Genomic DNA, 23,139 nt, shown 5'->3' on the forward strand with positions numbered 1-23,139 from the left:
AGAAAAAAAAAACGAGAATACCTCTTATAAATAAAGTTTAGATTTTGAAAAAATCGAACTTTTTTTTTCTCCAAAAGGTGAAACTTTTGTTTGGATGTATTTTATGAATATAATTTTGTTTTTGGAAATCAGCAACGAGGTTATAGAGGATCTGTTGGTGTACGCTTTATTATAAGAAAACTTATGTCGCGAGTTCGATTCTTGATTTAGGGTTTTTGTTTTTTCCTCCGTTTTCCATTTTCCACCACCGCTTCCCCTATCTCCCGCCTGATTACAGTCTCTGGTTTGCCTTAAACCCTAAACCCACCACCTCCTCTCGTCGTCTTCATCCTCACCTCATCACCGTAAGTTTTTGCTTCGATTGAACCCGACGTGAGTTTTCTGAAATTTTCGCGTTTTTTTGGTATCGACTGTTCTTTTTGTTTCTCCTGGGTCTTTTTCCGCAGCGTTGATCGGAGAGATGCAGGCGACGAAGGAGATAGAATTCACCAAGAAGCCGTACATCGAAGATGTCGGCCCCCGCAGAATGTACGGAACTTTTATTTTTGGGGTTTCTGCTCAAGCAGATCACTGAAAGCAAATTGCTTTTAGGCTGTCTTCAGTGGATGTATCATATCACTTCGTTTCAATAATTGGGCAGATTAAGTTCTAGCTTCTAGTTGATTTTGTTAGTTCAAATTCATCCATTGAGCAAAACCGTTAGTTGTTCCTTTTTCTAGCATCTGTGTTAGTCTAAGACTCAATTCGATGGTTATCTAGATGAATCTTACTGTGTTGAGATGTATTCAATGGCTTTTCCGGTTGAGTTTCCATGAATTTCTGTTTCTATCCGTCTGTAAATTCAGTTTGTATCTGAACTTGCTTTGTTATTGTGTATGCAGAAAAAGTATAGAGTTCTCTATATTTTCTGAGACGGAGGTCATGAAAGCTGCAGAAGTTCAGGTGTGGCAGGGTGTATACTATGATACCAATGGCAAACCCATTGAAGGTGGCTTGTTGGATCCTCGAATGGTAACCTTCCCGTCTTATATATGCCTACTATATGTATATGTGTACTAGATGACACTCTATGTTTCGAAATTCTGATCTTTTCGATCTCAGATATTTTACGAATTTACCATGGAGTAGCATTGTGTTGTTCCTGTTTTAGTCCTTTGCTTCAGTTATGTAATTCCATTCCTTCTCTACACCGAGATGTTTTTATCTGGTTCTATGCAGATTATTCTGAGTGGTTGTTCATTTTGTTGGTTTCAGGGTCCTCCAAACAAAAAGGGTAAATGCACAACGTGTGATGGGAATTTTCAGAACTGTCCTGGTCACTATGGATACCTTAAGCTTGCTCTCCCTGTTTACAACATTGGATACTTCAATAATATTCTGGACATTTTGAAGTGTATATGTAAGGTAATGGAGTTACTAGACTAAGTCTCTTTCTTTGATTTCTCTCCTACTCTCTATTAGTTGAATTTTGTAATCTGTTGAGTGGAAAACATGGACAAAAAGGGTTTGTAGAATGTTATGTATTGAAAAGGTACTTTAAGCCAGACCATTCCACATCTCGCATAACAGTATCGACATCATACATGGCTCTTTGTCGTGTTAATCCTTGAAATATATTCTGATTTTGAACAATGATTCTAGGATCACCAATTGTCATTCTTGGATATCATTGATGTCAGTTGGTTGCTTATATCCAAGAGTTCTCAGGCTGTTTTTTTTAACAGCGGTGTTCTCGCATGCTTCTTGATGAGAAGCTGTCCGAAGATTACTTGAAAAAGATGCGAAATCCTAAAATGGAGTCATTGAAGAAGACTGAACTGGCGAAAGCGGTTGTGAAGAAATGCAGTGCCATGGCGAGCAGTAAAATTATCACATGCAAAAAATGTGGCTACCTGAATGGTGTGTGGCTTCTAGTCGGTTTATTGCTGAAATATTTAGGTTATAATATGCTTTTCCAGATCCTGCAACCTATACTACCTTGATTTTACTGCCTCATCGTTCCTGTGTTTTGTCTTAGATGCAAAATAGTGTTCATGGAATCTTTAAGTTTTAAGTTTTAATAGAAAAGTTAGGTGGTTTTACTGGAATGATCGGTGAAACACATGTTTCCAAGACCCAAAACCATCTAATCTTTATGTTATGTTCCATTTTTCATGTTCAAGCATTGTTGAACGAGATGTTTCTATAAAAATTATGTTATATTGTGTTTATGCTAAGATCTTGGAACTGCTACTTCGTACCCATTTTAGCAATGATATCCTAGTGATGCATTTAATTGATCATTCCAGGTATGGTAAAGAAGGCTGCAACTTCGTCTGGGATTGGCATTAGTCACGATCGATCAAGAATTCATGAGGGTGATGTTGAAGAGTTTAAATCTGCAATCTCACACACCAAAGAGTCTAGTGGAGCGATAAATCCTATTACCTATGTTCTTAATCCTGTCTCGGTGCTCGCACTTTTTAAAGGAATGAGTAATAAGGTACATTTCAGATGGTATCTGTTATGCATGTCTTGTTCTATGTCAGCTACTGCAATTAAACGAATTTCTATTCTCAAATTTGATGAAACACATGAATGGACGTAGAAGGCCGGTGGACAGATAATACTTTTTTTTTTTTTTACAAATGGTTCTGTGTTCTGATTTATTTATTTTTTAAATGCATATCAGGACTGTGAACTTCTTTATCTTGCTGACAGACCTGAGAAGCTTATCATAACAAGCATTGCTGTGCCACCTATATCCATCCGACCATCTGTTATCATTGGTGGTACCCAAAGGTTATATTTCTTTTTTTGTGAATCTCTTATCAAATATATTTTCTACTTCTGATTGTTTCTTAACAGTTGTCTTTTTGTTGCAGCAATGAGAACGACATAACAGAGAGATTAAAACGAGTCATCCAAAACAACGCTTCGCTACGTCAATTTTTAGTTGAACCCACAACATCGCCCAAAAACTTGGTAAAGGAATCTCTATTGATCAATTCTTCCCCTGTTAAATTTATGTCCTGAACTCCATATAGCCTAATGTTTGTGATAAATTCTAGTAATACTTATTTCGAAATTGTTTGTTGTATTTATTGTTTATTCAATTTCCCTATAATTACCATCTTTGCCACCTTACTTATTTGTCGAGAATTTCTTTTTAGCATGCTTGGGAATCACTTCAAGTTGAGGTTGCACAATACATTAACAGTGACGTTCGTGGTGTTCCCTTGGCGATGCAACCAAGCAAGCCGTTGAGTGGGTTTATTCAGCGTCTCAAGGGAAAACAGGGACGGTTTCGTGGCAACTTGTCCGGGAAGCGTGTCGAGTACACTGGCAGAACAGTTATTTCGCCTGACCCCAATCTAAAAATCACCGAGGTAAGCCATAATAAATGGTTTTTTAAAATTGCTTTCTGGAGATTTTATAATTCCGGTGTTATGTTCCCTATGACCTATGCGACTGTTTTGTCAGGTAGCAATTCCCATCCTAATGGCTCGAATCTTGACTTTTCCTGAATGTGTCTCCCGTCATAACATTGAGAAGTTGAGGCAATGTGTGCGCAATGGCCCTTATAAATACCCCGGTGCCAGACTAGTGAGATACCCTGATGGTTCTTCAAGGTTGTGTGACTGTATGCTAGTTCTTTACTTATTGATTACGGAATTTGTTAATTAAATTGATAGTCAGTAATGGATAATCTGTTATTGGAAACGAGGTATGTGAACTCGGGTCAATTACATATAGAATTATGTGTTTCATTTAACTGGTGAGTTCTGATAAAACTTTTTTCAGTAAAGCCAACATATGTAATTTGTAGTTTGTGTTGTTTGGTGATCATAATTGATTCAAGTTAACTCACTCTGCTGCAGGGCATTGGTGGGTGATTATCGGAAGCGTCTTGCTGACGAACTGACCATTGGCTGCATAGTTGACCGCCATTTGGAAGATGGGGATGTTGTTCTTTTTAACAGACAACCTAGTCTGCATCGGATGTCTATAATGTGTCACAGGGTAATAAAACAAGTCTTTTGGATATGCTTGATTATAATTTTTTCCCACTGACCTTCATAGATCTCTTAATTTGACATTTCATATCTCGCAGGCAAGAATAATGCCGTGGAGAACTTTGAGGTTCAATGAATCTGTTTGTAACCCATATAATGCTGATTTTGATGGTGATGAGATGAACATGCATGTTCCACAAACAGAGGAGGCCCGTACGGAGGCTATTACATTGATGGGGGTACTTTCTTTTATATCTATCATCATGTGAAAAGTTTCCCTGTGAATAAAACGATCATGTGTTAGTTACATCTAAAACTTTTGTCTGCATGTGTATATGTAGACATGCAAACGTAATATAAGGTGGAATCCTGTCTAGGAAGTTCAGCCAGTGTCTCTTTTCTGTACCCGAAGCCTTCCAAGCGATATCTAGATTAAGAGCTTGGAGTAGTGGGCTTTGGGTTCTTTCTGCTGGATGATAATTGGTGTCTCCTTTGATGGGTATCTTAGGTACAAAACAATTTATGCACCCCAAAAAATGGAGAAATATTGGTGGCTTCCACTCAAGATTTTTTGACATCTTCCTTTTTGATAACAAGGAAAGATACATTCTATGACCGTGCAACCTTCTCACTTATTTGTTCTTACATGGGAGATGGGATGGATGCTATTGATTTGCCTACACCTGCAATCCTTAAGGTATGAGACATCTGCGCATTTTTCACCATTCTCTGGTACATTTAACTCGCTTTGTGACATCTGCACCCTTTTCTATGTAATGTCAATTTTTATATTCAGCAAAAGAAACTATGCTGAATATTGACCTGTTCCAAGATACTCTTGGGCATCTGCACCCTTGTGTATGTGGCTCAATTTTTCCATCAGATTTCGAATGTCCTATCTTTCATCTTGTAGTTAAGAGATACTTGCATTGAGATCTAGTCTCTATGACTAGCCTTTGCATTCCTGAATCTTATTCACCGCAGCTTTTATCTTTCTTATACTGGAGGTTCAGCTTTACAGACATTGTTTTTGTATGTCAGTCCAATAATCCGATCTACTTTGTGGTCGTTTCTCCTTCGCCCTTCTGCTAGATTGCATATTCCACTTGCTATTTCGGAAACGATTTTTAGTTTGCAGTGTATTGTACAAATCTGGATTTCAAGAGCTTTACATTGGTCTCTGGAGCTTTAGCTATGAGTTTAAAGTTCGCATTCTATTAAATTAATTGGCTTGATCAACTTAGCTGTGGGCAAAGCAACGTTTCTGTACTTCTACCCATATTCTGTCGATTTTTGTGTAGCATTTTAATTTGTTTTATTTCGATGTTGTCTTCAATGCAGCCAATAGAGCTTTGGACTGGAAAACAGATTTTTGGTGTTTTGCTGCGTCCTAATGCAAGTGTGAGAGTCTATGTTACTCTTACTCTCAAAGAGAAAAGCTTTAAGAAAGGGAAGCTTGATGAAGAAACAATGTGTCCTAATGATGGGTGGGTCTATTTTCGAAATAGCGAACTTATATCAGGACAACTAGGGAAAGCTACATTAGGTAAGTTTAATATGGGGTAATAAGTAGGTTGCAACTCCATCAAACAGTTAATTGTGTGTGCTCAATTCATTTCTAATTTTGATGCCGATATATTTTTCTCTAGGAAATGGAAACAAGGATGGATTGTATTCTGTTCTTCTAAGAGACTATAATTCTCATGCTGCTGCAACTTGCATGAATCGGCTAGCAAAACTGAGGTGAGTCTTTTGTTCTGCGTTTGGGGATCCTCTTTATTTTGAAGCGGTGTGATGATGCGTATATATTTCTCTTGTATGAGTTTATCCACTTAAGGTATTTGCCACTTGAAAATGTTATTCTTTTACTCTCTATAATTGTCCATGAGGCTGCAGGAATTATGTTTTATAGTCTTCAATGCTTTTAATAATATTAGTTGCTTTTTGTGAGTTCAAAGTTAGTAAATTTCTATGGGAAAGGAACAAATAAGAGTCAGTTTATCTACAGGATTAAGTGCATATATTATTCTTTGTTGTCAATAGGTGCATGCTTAATATCTGCGATGAGAAAGGATGGAAGTTTCCTTTTGTTTTTACCTGTATGTTTGTACGGCCTTGTTCCTGCTGCATCTCTGTAGTACTGTTGAGTGTTGATAGTTTGCATTGTAAATGTGCTATTTGGCTCTCCTATTGCCTTCAAATGAATGAGTAATTTCTTGTTTCATGAATTGTCATTGTATCTTACTCTGTGCAGTGCTCGATGGATTGGAAATCATGGCTTCTCCATTGGAATTGATGATGTTCAACCTGGAAAGGAATTGAATAAGAAGAAATCTAAAACAATTATGGAAGGGTATGAGGAATGTGATGCCACGATACAGAAATTTGATGAAGGAAAACTGCAGCTTAAAGCTGGTCTTGATGCTGCTAAATCTCTGGAAGCAGATATCACAGAGATTCTGAATCGTATTCGAGAAGTCACTGGAAAGGTAAATATATATCTTGAAGCTCCTGATTATGTGTGAATAGATGAATTGACAAAGGGATGACTTGATGACTGGAAGGTTAGCAATCCTCTTACACTGTAAAAAAGTTCAGGAATATTTTTGTAGTTTGACCAGTTTAGGTATATTTTCTGCTGAAAATGTGGGTTATATATATATATATATATAAGTTAATGGATAAAACAGTTCTACGATTCCTTTTCCTGCTGGAATGAAAAGTGTAGGAAAGTTTTTTTTTACTTTTTTTAAGAGATGAGGTTTACTTTAACCTAAAAATAAGCTCACTGTGGATGTAAGTGACTGACCAAGATCCTGAAGTATGAACTGTAACAATGCTGGTCTGCCTTTGTTTTATTGTGATATTCAGCACTGTATGGAAGGATTACACTGGAGAAATAGTCCCTTGATCATGTCTCAATGTGGTTCCAAGGGATCCCCTATCAACATCAGTCAGATGGTTGCATGTGTCGGTCAGCAGACAGTTAACGGTCATCGTGCTCCCAATGGATTTATAGATCGGAGTCTTCCTCATTTTCCTAGAATGTCCAAAACCCCTGCAGTAAGTCGACATTGGTCCTTATGCTGCCAAAAAGAAGAATAAGTAACTGGTGTTTTTGCATATAGATGATGTATAAAGTTATTTTTATACTTTCCATCAATCTTATCTTGCAAATACTCATCATTGGGCAACTTTTGCAAACTGGGATTGAAATAATGCTCTTGGTAACCTGGAAAATTACTAAGAAAGATGAAGAGTATTACTGGAAATTTTCCTTTTCATCTCTCAGCCTTCTCTATATGTTTTAGTTATATCTACTTATTGTGTGCCTTTCTGTTGTGATACTAGCATTACCTCAGTAGTTGTTCTTCTTTGTGAGAGTTGTAAAAAAACATATCCCGTCAGATGCGGAAACTAGCAGGATCATTGCTTCTCTGCTGTGACTGAGACTCCTATAAATAACTAGTTGGCTTCTTATGCATGACCCAAAATGGACCTGATCACCATAGCTTTCCTGCCATTGTTGCCGCTTCTGGACCTTCTCGATCTGATATCTTTTTTATGGTTGCAGGCTAAAGGTTTTGTTGCTAATTCGTTCTACAGTGGTCTTAGTGCTACCGAATTTTTCTTTCACACGATGGGTGGACGAGAAGGTCTAGTTGATACAGCGGTATGCATAATTTCTTTGTTGTCTTGCATAATGGTCCACTGAAATAATGTGTAGAAACTGTTATGATGTTCATTTTATGGGAGACGGGTTTTTGAACTTATTTTTTATTGTGGAAGTCTGCCTTCTGTATAATACTTTTGGCTATTGCAGGTCAAAACAGCAAGTACAGGTTATATGTCTCGTAGACTGATGAAAGCTTTAGAGGATCTCTTAGTCCATTATGATAACACAGTGCGAAATGCCAATGGATGCATACTTCAATTTACTTATGGAGACGATGGAATGGACCCAGCACGCATGGAAGGAAAGAATGGAGCTCCTTTGAATTTTGATAGATTGTTTTTGAAGGTTCAGGTTGGTTTTCCTTTATCCTATATTGGTTTTATTCTCTCTCTGTCTTTGTATGATAGTTTATCTGCTTTAATACTTCTATTTTTCAGGCTACCTGTCCGCCTAGCCCTCATCACAACTATCTTTCTTCGCAAGAAGTGTCTCAAAGGTTTGAGGAGGAATTAACGAGACATGATACAGGTGGAGTTTGCACCGAAGCCTTTGTGAAATCTCTTAGAGAATTTATTTCCAAGCATGGAGTGAAATCTGAGAATCCGAGTTTAGTTTCTCATAAAGCATCTGGTGTGACTGACAAGCAACTTGAGGTAATTATTTTTTTGAATTTCAAATGCATTATTTTTGTCTCGACTATTCTGGAATACCTCTTTGATCATTCCCCTCATTAGCTAGATCCAAGACAACCAAACTCAATAGAATTGTCACTCTCTTTCTCAAATATTTCCACCTATGTATCTTTGGTTGCACAATTAATGAAGTTTTTCCCATTTTCTTATAATCTAGGATAATTGAACTGTGATGAAAATACTTCTATGAATATGTATGCAGGTATTTGTTAAAACCTGCATATCTCGCTACCGTGAAAAAAATATTGAAGCTGGGACTGCAATAGGAGCGATAGGAGCTCAGAGTATTGGAGAGCCTGGGACTCAAATGACATTGAAAACTTTCCACTTTGCTGGAGTTGCTAGCATGAGTATCCTTGTTCAGCCTGCAGTGCATTAGTTTCCCTTTTAACCAGATATCAGCAGTTGTTTGTTTTGATTTCCTAACTCTGGTATAGATATCACACAAGGAGTCCCTCGAATCAATGAAATCATCAATGCTTCCAAAAATATAAGCACACCTGTTATCTCTGCGGAGCTTGATAATCCCTTTGAATTGACCAGTGCTCGATGGGTGAAAGGACGCATTGAGAAAACTACTTTAGGACAGGTACTCTCTTTCTAGATTGTGATTCAAATGTTATGCTCTTTTAAGTTCCTGCCTATTGTTTGAAGTTTTTGGTGCGGTTTTATGTCAGTTTGTATAGATCAAAGAATTGGTTCTATGTTTGACTACCGTCTCTTTAGATAGAGTTTCTCTATCCATCATGGTTTTTATATATCGGGTTGTCAAGATCCACTTGAATCATGGTGCAGGTTGCTGAGAGTATTGAGGTGTTAATGACTTCAACATCAGCATCAGTAAGAGTCATCATTGACAAGAAAAGAATTGAGGAGGCGTGTTTGGCTATTACTCCATGGTCAGTTAAAAATTCCATCCTAAAGACCCCCAGAATGAAGCTGAAAGAAAATGTAAGGTTCTTACTAGATGCTATTTCCATTTTCCATAAGCCGAACAATCCCTAAATCACTTTGTCATGAATGTGCAGGATATAAAAGTTTCAGATATAGGATTGGATATTACTCCAGAGGCAGATAGGAGTAGAACTCATTTTGAACTCCATAATCTGAAGAACGTACTTCCAAATGTTTTAGTGAATGTAAGGCCCGTAAAGTTTTTTATTTACTTTTGAACTTTTGTCTTATACCTACGATTTTTATTTCCAAGTCGATGGGATCTTATACTAAAAGACTCATACCGTTGGATTATAATAACAGGGAATAAAAACTATTGAGCGGGTCGTTATTGCCGAGGATACTGACAAAAGAAAGCAGGTAGATGGGAAGAAAAGGTGGAAACTCTTCGTGGAAGGGTAAGTTTTCTCTTGCTGCAATACACGAGGTTGACCTGTTTCTGTTTTTTTATAAAGTGAATGCGTGTAAGCTTAGTAAATATCCTCATAACCCCAATAGGCTCGAGTTTGGTTCCAGTAACCAAATTTTTGTAATTCCAGTTGGTAAACTGTTGAATTCAGTTCTGTGAGTTGTCTTTTGGTTCTGTTTCTGTAAAGTCATTGAAATCAAAATTGAAAAATATTCTCTGAATGAGAAAATGCCTGTCTTGTTACTTACTCTTTTGTAACATAACCTAGATGGAACATGAATCCTTAACTATATTTATCAAAATGCTCCTAACTGTTTTCCCCTTTGATGCGGTTTTATGATTATATTTCTTGATAATCAGTTTAAAAATGTTGCAAATTTCTGTTTCAGGACAAACCTCACAGCAGTTATGGGAACCCCAGGAATCAATGGGAGAAATACAAGAAGTAACAACGTTATTGAAGTGAGTAAAACATTGGGAATCGAGGCTGCAAGAACGACCATAATTGAGGAAATTGGGACAACAATGGGACATCATGGTATGAGCATAGACATTCGTCACATGATGCTTTTGGCCGATGTCATGACTTATAGGGTCAGTTCTCTTCCAAACACTTGCTTCTGGTGTAACACAATCTTTTACCACAATATATCCGTGGTTTTATATTATATGTATGGTTGATATCTGAGTTTACTGTCTTGATTAGGGGGAAGTACTCGGGATCACGAGAAATGGTATTCAGAAAATGGACAAGAGTGTACTGATGCAGGCTTCTTTCGAGAAGACGGGAGATCATTTGTTCAGTGCTTCGGTAAGCAAAAAGATTGATAAGATCGAAGGAGTTACGGAATGTGTGGTTATGGGCATACCGATGCAGCTTGGGACCGGAATACTCAAGGTTATTCAAAGGTAAAGATTTTCATCCCATCCCCTGCTGCCGTTATATGATTAGGAGAGTGTGACTTCTCTCATTTTAAGAGTATCAAACACTCAACAAGATTGGATACCCAAAAATTATCTTCGGTACCTGAACTCCAAAATAGATCCGAGATTGGATAATATCTCGCGAGATCCGAGATATTTTAGGTTTTGGGATTGGGTAACCCAAAATTTGTGGGTGTCCGACCCATGCCCACTCATATGCTTATACCTCTCGGCCTGCATACCGGAGTTTCATCGTATCATCTAGGTTTTTCTAATGAATATCCGAATGCATATATGCTGTTTGGTAATGCTCTTATGAATTTTGGTGGTCTGCTAATTTTCTAACTCACTGGCTTGTGGATTAATCCTCAACAGGACGGATTCTCTACCTAAGTTGAAATATGGTGCTGATCCAATCATCTCTTGAAAGGCAGAGGAAATAGCTTCGTCACAGTTATATATCAAACCACAAAGTTGTGCAGAAACAGTCGAAGATCGGTCCAAAAACGAGCCAAGTTCTCGGGATTTCTATTCGAGATAGACTAATGTTCACAATGATTTCTCCGGCTAACTAGAGCGGGTCGATATTCCTTTCTCAGCTCTCTCAGGACATATATATATATATATATAGAATCTCTTAGTTTTGATAGTTTGTTTGTCTTTGAATGATCAAGTTTTGGTTTTAAGACACTCCTCTCAATCTCAAACTGATGTTGTGAGGATTTACATCTCTGTCTTTGTAATAGCAGAGTTATACTTTTTTAAACCGGCATAATATCAAAACTACCATTAATTTTCTACAGGTTCAGAGCGTCTCTCTTTTTAATCTATTTTTTTTATGACCAGTATAACTATTGTCAGCGGATCACACTGATTATATAATTTTAACGGTACGACCAATATGACTAATGTGATAATCATGTAATTTTAATGGTATGACTAGTAGGGTGGATGTTTCGTTTCGGTTATTCGGAACCGAACTGTACCGAACCGAAAATTTCGGTATTTTTTTCGAACCATACCATTCAATTTTCTCGAATGGTATGATTTTTATAGAACCGAATTTTCCGGAATCGAACCGAATCAAACTTAATAAAATCTCGAAAAACCGAATTTTTTTTAAAAAAATCTAATTTTTTTAACAAAAACTGAAACTGAACTGTACCGGAACCAACTCGAACCGAATAATATACGGTATTAATTTGGTACAAATTTTAGAATACCGAATAAACCGTTCCTGAACCGAACGCTAAAATTCTGACCCGAATTCCGAAACATCCACCTCTAATGATTAGTATGACCGGTCTGATTTTAAAATAAGTCTGTCATAGTGTTCATACTAAAAATAATGTACAAAAGGTATGGTCTAAAATACATGTAGCAAAGGATATTTTTATAATAACCCTTCTAAACCTTTTTTTTATAAAAAAAAAAAAACAGTTTCTCTTATTTGCAAATGCACATTGGAGTAATAATACATCTATGAAAAAGTTGCATGAAAATGGCCGATATATTCTTGAGATTCGATTAAATGTTTTATGACATTTTTTAAATAAAATTCTGAATAATGGTATGTTGTAAATGCATATTGTAAGTATTAAAGTTGTTCTAAACGTGTTTCATAGGAAAAAAACTCAATCTTTAAACATAAAAATAATATTATGGCATATACAAGAGAGATAGAGATAATTCTATTTTAAATGATAATGTTATATGACATGCAGTTGAGAACTGATATCCTAATTGAATATTGTCACCTCAATTCTATGCGGTGTTTCATGGTTTAGGCCATTAGTTTTTTAAGTTTTTTTTATATTAGATTTAATAAAGATATACAAAATTAGATAATTGTAATTTTTTTTGTGATGTAGAATAAACCTTTGATCCTTTTGAATCATTGGATATTTTTCCGACCAATAAGATAATAGGATCAGATCCAACAATAGGAACTGTCTGCTTATGTAGGTGGGCATGGAGCCAGAATCTCCATGATGCTTTGCAAGTGAGATAGTAAGTCCAATTTTTTTCCATGTGTGGGAGCTTGATTGCGTTATTTCAAGTATTGGGGTCAATTTAGAAAACCATAAAACTTAAGTGTCCAAAATGTGAAGATTGATGTGATATTTTTCTTCTGCCTTACAGTCACGACTCACATTGACCACATAATAGAAGAGATAGTAATTGCAGTAAGGTTTTATTTTGGCTAAGATTTTTGCTAATATAAAAGCTCCCACGTGGGTTGTTGTCGTCGTGGTCCCCACTTTATGTCCGAAATGTAATTCTTTGTCCCAAGTTATCCATTATTTACCGTATGAAAATCAATATCGTATCATTATTCTTCTATTTTAAAATTTTGAAGTAATAAATAAAAAATTATATATTTGGAAAGATCATTTTTCTTTTGGGATTTTGTTACGTAACTTAGTTTTGATGTTTTATCTTACAGACGAGTTTTAAGTATTATAATATTGCAGTAAATATATTGTTCATTTGTTATATATATACTAATGCTATACGAATATATCTACATATGAATAAATATTGATACATATATTTTTTTTAATGTGAGTTGGTTGTGAATGGTATGTATCGTTTTGGTGTTTTTCCAAACGTGAAAACGATATTTTTCTGTACCATCAAAAGAAAATGTATGTGGAATCTTGAAAATATTTAATCTAAAACATTATATATTGTGAAACGCTACTCCATTATTATTCGCGTTTGCGTTTGCGTTTGCGTTTGTTGGTTTCCATTTCTGTCGTATTCCCATGACAACTCACTCCCACAGACAGGCACACAATGGAACTTTCAAAAGAACAAATCTTCTCCATCATCAAGCCGGTATGTTTTGTTATTTTATCGATTTATTATTTAAATTTTTGCTATAATTATGTATAAATAAAAAAGCCATGCACGTGGAATCGGGCATGAACAGGTATGGGAATTAATAATCCAGTGATGGACCGACCTAAATCGATGTAATCATTCAGATCATATATTATCCTTAAATAATTTCATAACATTCTGCGTTTATAAACCCCCAAATCTCTAACGTCCGTTCACTCCCCATCCCTCTGTTTCCAGGTTTCTCATTTTCCCTCTCCTTTTTTTTTTCTTTTCTTTTCTCTGTTCACTCTGTTTCCGAGAAAGAAAAAAAAAAGAGAAAATATCGTTTCTTCCTCCACACGTAACCCAAAGCTCGTTATCATTTTAGGGTTCTTGTCCCCAAAAAAAACCCTACAAATATCTGTTAGAGAGATACAAAATTAAAAAAAAAAAATCAATTTTACAGAGACCCATTTATCCATTCGTCAGGTAAGTTTTGTTTTTCCTTTCTATTTTTGAATTCTTGTGAATTTTCTCGGCAACCAAACACTACTTATTAGACAATAATATCTCATCTTTGTCGGAGATATGATTCTCTTTTGTTTGTTTTAGATTTTCCTTTATTCTTTGGTACGACACCTAATCTAGGGTGCTAAACAGAAAATACAAAAGTATATTTGTATAGTTTGATCTATATATATATAAGATATATATAGTAATCAATAAAAATATCATAGATTTCACCAAAAAAATAAAAATAAAAATATCGTAGATTCCATTACGTGGGCGTCAAAATTAATCTTTCGATATTATAGAATAATCATTGCCCTTACTGCCCACAAAAAATGGAACATTTATTCTCCTAACTCGGATCTATACATATAACATATTGGCTATATATATATATGTCTATTTTGAAGTGTGATGGATTTGATATCGCTCTCTCTATATATACACACGCATACATATATATATATATATATATATATATATATATATATATATATGTGTGTGAAAAATAATGGACTATATACCACACTCGAAGAAACTTGTGGTTCTCAAAAGCCACCACACAAGATTGTTTCATTCCCAATTTTGCCCCAAAGAAAACGTCGCTGTCAATAATGTCCAAATTCCAGTTAACGTCTATATGGTCCACAACCATTACTCTTATGATAACATCATTATTCTTGTGTCCGTGCATACATATATTGATATATATACATACATATACATATATATATATACATATCAAGTAGATGGGAAATCTTATCAACTTGAATATGTCTAGTCAATTTATTTCCAAAGATGCACTTATAGAAATGTGACTTTATATTATCTGTAAAAATAAGGTATGAAAGACAATTTCCATAAATTTTATCGTTTGAAATCAACATCGACGGAGGGCTAAATTCATGTATGAGATTGGAGCCCTGTTGAAGACGCAACCATCTTTTCATTATTGTTATATTGATTTCATTATTATAAAATAAAATAGTATCAAATTTCAAGAAATACATATTTCTCTTGGATTGATTGTTGTTTATTCGAGTTAATGTCACATTATTAGTCGAAATCAGAGACCGAATGATCCCTAATAATACGATATAATAATAAATAACCGTGAAAATAATCCTTATTTTCAATTCATTGAACCGTATAATACACACACACACACATTCGTTAGTATGAAATAAAATAAAATAAATATAATACTTTTATTAATTATTAAGTGATCGTTTTATCTTTATAATAAGTTATTTATTCATACTTTAAAATGATCAGTCTAATTACTTAATCCAACCTCTAAATAATTTCTTTCTATCTATAATATTTGTTTTTTTTTTCTCTCTATCTCTCGCTAAATGTTAAAACATATGGAGTCAATACACAAGCACATGTAGCTTGCCAAAGTCGTCCGTTGCACAAACAACTTAGTAATATGTCCATTTTATACACACACACACACACACACATATATATATATATGTATATATATGTTATAAATACATATTATTTATATATAAGTAATTTTCGCATTATTTTGTTGAATGCAGAGTGAAAAATGGACCCAACGGAGAAACCATCCGCCAAGCAGTCTTCTCGCCTTCCCACCCTACCAAGAGACTCCCGCGGCTCGCTCGAGGTGTTCAACCCGTCAACTTACCCGACCCGACCCGACAACCCGGTCTTCCGTCCGGATCCGCCCACGTGGCAGAGCTGGAGGGATCAGACCTCGCCACGTGGCAGTACCAACCCCAAACCGGAACCGGAACTCGAACATGTCCCCAAACAAGTCCCGTCGGAGGAAATCGCCGTCACCACCTCATGGATGGCCCTGAAGGACCCGACGCCGCCGATCGCGAAGACGATCACCGGCGAGAAACCGGCGGAGAATTCGCCGGAGGGAGTGACGGCGGCGGAGCAGAGAGCGGCGGAGTGGGGGCTGGTGCTGAAGACGGACACGAAGACGGGTAAGCCGCAGGGAGTGAGCGTGAGGAATTCCGGCGGGGAGCAGAACGAGCAGAACGGGAAGACGGGTTCGTCGAGGAGGAGCTCGAACAACTCGTTCAGGAGCTCCGGCGAAATGTCCGACGGAGAAGCCGCCGGGAAATCAGGGAACAACATTCCGAGGGTGTCGGAGGATCTGAAGGACGTGCTGTCGACGTTTCAGCAGACGTTTGTGGTATCGGATGCGACAAAATCAGACTATCCGATCATGTATGCGAGCGCCGGTTTCTTCAAAATGACTGGTTACACTTCCAAAGAAGTCGTCGGCAGAAATTGGTACGTTCTTTCCTTTTCCTTTTTCTTTTTTATAATATTTTTTATTTTTATCACCTTTTTTTTTAAATTTTATTTATCATATATCCCATTCCAACCTGATCCTATCATAATGTAAACACTAATACATACATTATATATATAATATCAAAATGTGGATTATGCAAAATTTGTTTGGGTTATTTGGGAAGCCGATACGAGATCTTAAACCCTATACTATTACTATTAAATTTTTTTTTAAATTCTATGTAAGTTTAAATAAATAATTATTAGTAGTTTTAGTTGTACATATGTGATATAATATCATAGGGCTGTGATTATAAAAACAATATCATAGGGTTGATTTTGTAAACTTTATTTTTTGGGGGACATTTTGGACAGTCGATTTTTACAAGGGTCGGGGACGGATTCAGAGGAATTAGAGAAGATAAGGGACGCATTAGCGTCGGGAGCAAATTATTGTGGAAGGTTGTTGAATTATAAAAAAGATGGGACCCCTTTTTGGAATCTTCTTACCATTACTCCAATCAAAGAAGAGAGTGGCAAAGTCCTCAAATTTATCGGGTTAGTCCCTCTAGTTTCTTTGGTTCCCTATTTAAGTCCCTCATTTATTATCATCTCCAAATTTCATCAATTTCGTGATCCACATTTTGATTTCACCATCTTTCGAAATCAAAATCTATTTTCGTTTGTCTCTAAGAAATATAGTTATATGATATATACATATACATGTTTTGCGTTATGTTGGTCGAATACTATTTGATTATGATATTCGGATATACGTATTTGTTTGTCGACAATCAATTATGATGGATATCGAATATTTCTACCATATACTAACAAAAACAATTCTTATGGTCCATTTTTTTTTGTATATTTCTGATTTTAGTTGAATTTAGATATATAGTTTATTTTCATGAGTTTTTCAATTAAAAAACACTTATTTATTTTTTATTCAGTTTGTCTTTTTTATTCCGTTTTCGCTTAATTTTTTTTTAAAGAAAAGTAATAATTTTGCAAAAGTGATTTCAGTTTTTTTTTTAAGAATTTGAATCGTATAAGATTCCATTAATTTAGTCGATAGAATTATATTAAATTAGGCTTCAGATGAGATATTATTGTATATTATAAGTTTTTTGTATCATTTTCCGATATCCGACGCAACGATATCATGTTATCACATTGCATTGATCACCCACGTGAACCTGACCCAGACCATAAAACATTATCCCTAAAGTAGGCATTATGTTGTTACATGTTATATTCAATAATTTCATTCGCTTACATATGTATATATATGTATATATGCATGCACATATATATATATATATATATATATATATATATGCATATGATGTGATTGAACATGCGTGGACCCTTTCTAGTTTCATCCCAGTAATGCATATCATCTTGTAACCGTTGGATCATGTCAATCCGACAGTCGCTTGGTCCCAATCAATGGGACTGGATTTGGATAAGGCGTATATTAAAAGATCTTGGTCCGACCAGAATCCCTGGAAAATGATTCACTTTATATTATAATTCTAATATAATCAAATATCATCTCTCCCAATATCTACATATATATACATTTTTTTTGGTATAATACGTATATATACATTAGTTAGCTGTACCAAATAAAATTGTAGTTTTAAATTGATAGGACCGGTCCAAAGTATGTGATATTAATTAGTTAATGGTGCCTTTTATAATATGTCCAGGGTTTGAATATTTTCCTGTGGTATTGGACCGAAATGAATTTTAGAGAAATATTATGGTATGATTTATTTATTTTTGCCCAAAGTATGGGATTTATTTAGAAGATTATATTATTTATAATATGGTAATTAATGATTGGGCCAGAATGCAAGTGGAGGTGAGTAAGCACACTGAAGGGTCCAAGGAAAAGACGCTTAGGCCCAATGGGCTTCCTGAGTCTCTGATCCGTTACGACGGTATTTCTTTTTTTTTTCTTTGTTTTTCAATAAATAAATAAATTTACTTTTTTTTTTAATTTATATTTAAATCTAACGTTCGAATTTTCTGAAACAGCCCGCCAAAAAGACGCAGCGACGAGTTCAGTGACGGAGCTTGTGGAGGCGGTGAAGAGGCCTCGAGCCTTGAGCGAATCTACGAATCTCCATCCCTTCATGAGAAAATCGGAGGGTGGTGGTGGAGCGGCGGATGCTCCGGCCAAGCTTGGACGGAGAAAATCGGAGCACGCGGCTCCGCCTGGCCGGAGGAACTCTCACGGCGGAGCTCGGAGAAACTCGATGCAAAGGATCAGCGAAGTCCCCGAGAAGAAACCCAGAAAATCTTCTCGCCGCTCCTTCATGGGGTAAAATTCGATCGATTCTTCGTTTTTTTTGTATCAGATCACTGTTTCGTCCCGAACTTTTCTATCGATCGATTTTGAATTCCAATGAGTGGCGATTGATTAGATTTTTCTTTTTGGGTGTTGTAGGATGATGAAGAAGGGCCAACCCCACGCTGAGACGATCGACGATGAATTTTTGGTATATGGAGAAGAAGATGACGATGAGTTGAGCGACAGAGACGAGAGGCCTGAGAGCGTCGACGACAAAGTGAGGCAAAAGGAGATGAGGAAGGGTATCGATCTTGCCACGACACTCGAACGTATCGAGAAGAACTTCGTCATCACTGATCCGAGGCTTCCCGACAATCCGATCGTAACGATTTCGATCTTGAAACTGTTCTGTTTCGTTTCGTCTCATTTTGCTCAGTGGTCTGACAAAACCCGTCATTTGTTTCCAGATCTTCGCATCAGACAGTTTCTTGGAGCTCACAGAATACAGCCGTGAAGAAATCCTTGGCAGGAATTGCAGGTATGTTTCAAAGCATGGATTCTGAATTTGAATCTGGCTGGGAGAACAGATCAAAATTCTAAGATACGTTTTTTTATGAATTTGTTGCATGAATGGTTTCTAGGTTTCTCCAAGGGCCTGAAACTGATCCTGCGACAGTGAGGAAGATACGAAATGCTATCGATAATCAAACCGAAGTCACAGTTCAGCTCATCAACTACACCAAGAGCGGTACTAAGATTCGTCAAACTGACTTATTGTTCTGTCTGTTTAATCGATAAGTCAAGAATCTAAAACCATTGTTTCTTTTCAGGCAAGAAGTTCTGGAACATATTCCACCTGCAACCTATGCGTGATCAGAAGGTACAATGAATATACATACACGTAAAACCTCGAACTTTCAATCTTTCATTGTAATCTCTTGAAGTTGTTTGGGGAAAATTAAAAAGTTCTGGCCTTGTATCATCTGAAAATTTATGGTTTGTTTAATGTTCTTCGTAGGGGGAGGTACAGTACTTTATCGGAGTACAACTAGACGGTAGCAAGCACGTTGAACCGGCCCGCAATGCCATTCCAGAGCCTGCTGTGAAAGATGGAGAAGAACTGGTTTGAAACCTACTCTGCCAAAACTATACGTATTGCCATTGTATGATCTTTCTATCTGTTTGTTAAGTTAATCTAATTCTGATTTCTCCAATCTGAACATTTCAGGTGAAGAAAACGGCTGTTAATGTCGACGAAGCAGTACGAGAACTGCCTGATGCAAACATGGTGAGTGGTGTCTGGTTTTGATCAGAAGGACTGTATTTGGAAACCGAGATTAGGGTTTTTGAGAGTCTGATGATGTGAATCATGTGATTCAATGTTTGTTATCTTGAAGACGCCGGAGGATTTATGGGCGAATCACTCAAAGGTTGTCCATCCGAAGCCTCATAGGAAAGATTCAACTTCCTGGAAAGCTGTCCAAAAGGTACAATTATCCATTTTGTTTCTGATAATTTCCAAATTCATAGATTCTGGTCGACTAAATCACCAAAACTGAAAAATATGTTTGCTAACAGTCATATGTTTTATGTTACTGCAGATACTGGACAGTGGAGAACAGATCGGTCTGAAGCATTTTAAGCCGGTGAAACCATTGGGTTCCGGTGACACAGGAAGGTTCTGTCTATCGATCTAATTAAAAATTCTTTCATTGTGTTTGAAGCACGAAAATATTCACAACTTCAAACTTATCGATAAAGTTTGTATCTTTTTTTACATATTCAGCGTGCATCTGGTGGAACTCTATGGAACGGATCAGCTGTTTGCGATGAAAGCAATGGACAAGAACGTCATGCTCAATCGTAATAAGGTAACATCAAATTTTCTTGCTATCGTGTCAGCTACTTGCACGGCACGAAATCCATAGATTTTCTTCTTTTTCGTTTTTCGGGTTTTGATTTAGCAAATCGAAACAAAATGCAGGTCCATAGAGCTCGGGCCGAGAGAGAGATTCTTGACATGTTGGACCACCCTTTCCTTCCTGCGCTATACGCTTCATTTCAGGTCTGAAAATTCTATATGGTCAAGATTTGTGTGTATTTCTGTACTTGTGTTTGTGTATACTTTTGTATATTGTCTTTGATGGATCATGTTTCTACTTATTTTCTGCAGACAAAGACGCATATTTGTCTGATAACAGATTACTATCCAGGAGGAGAACTGTTCATGCTCCTGGATCGACAGCCCAGGAAGGTCCTCAAGGAAGATGCCGTGAGGTACAAGACTATATAGCTTTATGAAAACCGAAATATGCCATGGAGAAACTCAAATAAAGGATTTGTTTCATCTTATATGATTTGCATTTTTATCACATCTTGGTAGAAATCTTGAGCTCTTAAATATATTATGAACTAAATCGAAAACCTGAACAAATTTTCAGATTCTATGCGGCTCAGGTCGTTGTGGCCCTTGAGTATCTTCACTGCCAAGGTAATATGCCGTAGAACTTTTCCCAGTATGTCATGTTTTTCTCCTGACAACAAAGATTGCATTTTGGAGAAAGATTTGAATAAATTGCAAGGGAAACATTGATGGGTTTACATTGGGATGAACTTGTTTTTCCAATTCAGGTATAATTTACCGAGATTTGAAGCCGGAAAACGTTTTGATTCAGAGCAACGGTGACATCTCCTTGTCAGATTTCGATCTGTCTTGCCTAACATCTTGCAGACCTCAGGTTTATTCAACCTCCGTAGAACTTGTTGCCCTAATCTTCTTACATATTGTCACCATTTCCGTAAGTTGTAAGGTAAGTGTGATTATATTCTGTAGCTGTTGATGCCGAGTACGGATGAGAAGAAGAAGAAGCAACAGAAGAGCCAGCAGGCTCCGATCTTCATGGCTGAACCTATGCGTGCATCCAATTCATTTGTTGGGACTGAAGAGTACATAGCTCCAGTTAGTATACTACACTTTTGCCTATACAAATCGTATAAACTCTGCAATATAAGATGCCGTCTTTCTTAACAAAATTATTTCTCATCTTGCAGGAAATTATAACAGGGGCTGGACATACAAGTGCAGTAGACTGGTGGGCACTCGGTAAGATTCTCTCTCTCTCTCTCTCTCTCTGTGTGTGTGTGTTCAGAAACAGATATTTTAGGAAGACTCTGTTTTGTCTAAATCTCAGGTATTCTTATGTACGAAATGCTGTATGGATACACTCCATTTAGAGGGAAAACCAGGCAGAAGACTTTCGCCAATGTCCTCCAGAAAGATCTCAAATTTCCCAGCAGCATTCCGGTAAATTACCAATCAAATTTCATCTCACATCTCGGTTTTTGGTTGATCCATTTGTATTGGTAATATAATTGAAGCAAATCTGATCTCGTCAACCACTTTTACCGGTTCTTCGCTATAACAGCCTAAATCTAGTTATAGAAATTACGCAAAGGTGAAAACTTAAACCATTTGACCCGGTTTTCGCTATAGATTAAAAAATGTCATTTGCATTAGTTCTACTAGCGTGGACGAGTGGTTGAGGTGTGGGCCAATGTGCCTTCACATAGCGGTTCGATTCCTGAGGGTGGGGAGAGGTATTCACATAGGTTCTCCGGTCCTCTAGGAGATGTAGTCGGGCCGAAGGCCCATTAAAAAAAAAATGTTGATGAACTGTCGTCGCTTCAACCCTTTTTTTCTGCAGGCAAGTCTGCAAGTGAAACAACTGATCTTTCGGCTGTTACAACGTGATCCAAAGAAAAGACTAGGCTGTTTTGAAGGGGCAAACGAAGTCAAGAAACATTCTTTCTTCAAAGGCATCAACTGGGCTCTCATCCGATGCACGGTAAATAAATATCATATCATAAAGTTCACAGTACTAAAACTTCACTTGTTTGATTTACCTTAGCAAGATGTAAAAACACCAACATCTTTTTTTTTTGTTGAAAGGTAAATTGCATTAATCAAAAACTCTTTTGATAATTTCTGTGGATGGATAAAGACTGTCTGGTGTTGTTAAGTAGATCACGCATTTTTTTTTTTGTTAATCGGGTGTCATAGGCCAAGACCCAGACTAGTCTCGGGGGCAGAAGCAAGCCATATGATTGAAATTATGTTGTCCTCCCCAACTTGAGGCTTGAACTCGGGGCGGGACAGACGCCCGTGTATTTTTTGATGTAGAAGAACGATATTTATTTGATATTCTCGTTAACGATCTGCAGAAACCTCCAGAGCTGGAAACTCCAATATTTTCCGGTGAAAACAACAATGGAGAGAAAACTGTGGATCCCGAGCTCGAAGATCTGCAAACAAATGTCTTCTGAGAAGTGAAACTTCCCTTATGAGATTTCTCTTCAAAAGAACAGTTCAACAATGGCTTCAGAAGCAAAATCCAAGTGCTATCTTGTAATCTATATTTGTTGGTGTGATTTTTTTTTTCCTGAGATTCCTTTGTTTTTTGTCAGTGAACAAAAAAAAATTGCTTTTTTTTTGGGGCATTTCCTTGAATTCCTTCAAATAAATTTATTCTTCTTTGCTTTGCTATTGATCATAAAATACCCTTGAGAGAATT

At 36.7% G+C, this 23,139-nt stretch overlaps 2 protein-coding genes across 3 annotated transcripts; both read left to right on the forward strand.

The window, feature by feature from the left end:
• The first annotated feature begins 210 nt into the window (after positions 1–210).
• Positions 211–11,452, forward strand: LOC104810826 (DNA-directed RNA polymerase III subunit 1). Its single transcript, XM_010537259.2, has 28 exons — positions 211–344; positions 447–528; positions 882–1,011; positions 1,255–1,404; positions 1,725–1,899; positions 2,289–2,482; positions 2,672–2,781; positions 2,865–2,964; positions 3,153–3,368; positions 3,463–3,611; positions 3,861–4,002; positions 4,094–4,234; positions 4,504–4,692; positions 5,337–5,541; positions 5,645–5,738; positions 6,250–6,484; positions 6,867–7,058; positions 7,570–7,668; positions 7,819–8,022; positions 8,109–8,324; positions 8,566–8,713; positions 8,801–8,952; positions 9,159–9,314; positions 9,392–9,502; positions 9,621–9,715; positions 10,116–10,320; positions 10,433–10,635; positions 11,026–11,452. The coding sequence occupies exons 2-28, from the start codon at positions 461–463 to the stop codon at positions 11,075–11,077; spliced, it is 4,131 nt and encodes a 1,376-aa protein (XP_010535561.1). The 5' UTR covers positions 211–344; positions 447–460; the 3' UTR covers positions 11,078–11,452.
• Positions 11,453–13,775: 2,323 nt separating this feature from the next.
• LOC104810827 (phototropin-1) lies at positions 13,776–23,065 on the forward strand. Of its 2 annotated transcripts, XM_010537260.1 has the most exons (23): positions 13,776–13,965; positions 15,534–16,263; positions 16,642–16,824; positions 18,124–18,215; positions 18,313–18,598; positions 18,725–18,950; positions 19,036–19,106; positions 19,210–19,316; positions 19,399–19,448; positions 19,587–19,691; positions 19,797–19,856; positions 19,966–20,055; positions 20,170–20,246; positions 20,355–20,439; positions 20,553–20,633; positions 20,742–20,845; positions 21,010–21,059; positions 21,200–21,306; positions 21,402–21,527; positions 21,620–21,671; positions 21,760–21,872; positions 22,273–22,413; positions 22,790–23,065. In XM_010537260.1, the coding sequence occupies exons 2-23, from the start codon at positions 15,542–15,544 to the stop codon at positions 22,889–22,891; spliced, it is 3,030 nt and encodes a 1,009-aa protein (XP_010535562.1). In that variant the 5' UTR covers positions 13,776–13,965; positions 15,534–15,541; the 3' UTR covers positions 22,892–23,065. The 2 variants fall into 2 exon arrangements, with proteins under 2 accessions (XP_010535562.1, XP_019057835.1); XM_019202290.1 differs by lacking the exons at positions 13,776–13,965; positions 16,642–16,824 and having other exon boundaries at positions 16,198–16,263.
• The last annotated feature ends 74 nt before the right edge of the window (positions 23,066–23,139 follow it).

Source organism: Tarenaya hassleriana, unplaced genomic scaffold, assembly GCF_000463585.1.
Source record: "Tarenaya hassleriana unplaced genomic scaffold, ASM46358v1 Cleome19, whole genome shotgun sequence".
Lineage (NCBI taxonomy): Eukaryota > Viridiplantae > Streptophyta > Magnoliopsida > Brassicales > Cleomaceae > Tarenaya > Tarenaya hassleriana.

Bases quoted from the DNA above. Each gene is read 5' to 3' on its own strand.
- LOC104810826 (XM_010537259.2), top strand. From the start codon at position 461: ATGCAGGCGACGAAGGAGATAGAATTCACCAAGAAGCCGTACATCGAA. The intron at 2,782-2,864 runs GTTATATTTCTT...TTTTTGTTGCAG, and splicing joins ATCATTGGTGGTACCCAAAG to CAATGAGAACGACATAACAG. The intron at 6,485-6,866 runs GTAAATATATAT...TGTGATATTCAG, and splicing joins TTCGAGAAGTCACTGGAAAG to CACTGTATGGAAGGATTACA.
- LOC104810827 (XM_010537260.1), top strand. From the start codon at position 15,542: ATGGACCCAACGGAGAAACCATCCGCCAAGCAGTCTTCTCGCCTTCCC. The intron at 18,599-18,724 runs GTAAAATTCGAT...TGGGTGTTGTAG, and splicing joins TCTCGCCGCTCCTTCATGGG to GATGATGAAGAAGGGCCAAC. The intron at 19,107-19,209 runs GTATGTTTCAAA...AATGGTTTCTAG, and splicing joins ATCCTTGGCAGGAATTGCAG to GTTTCTCCAAGGGCCTGAAA.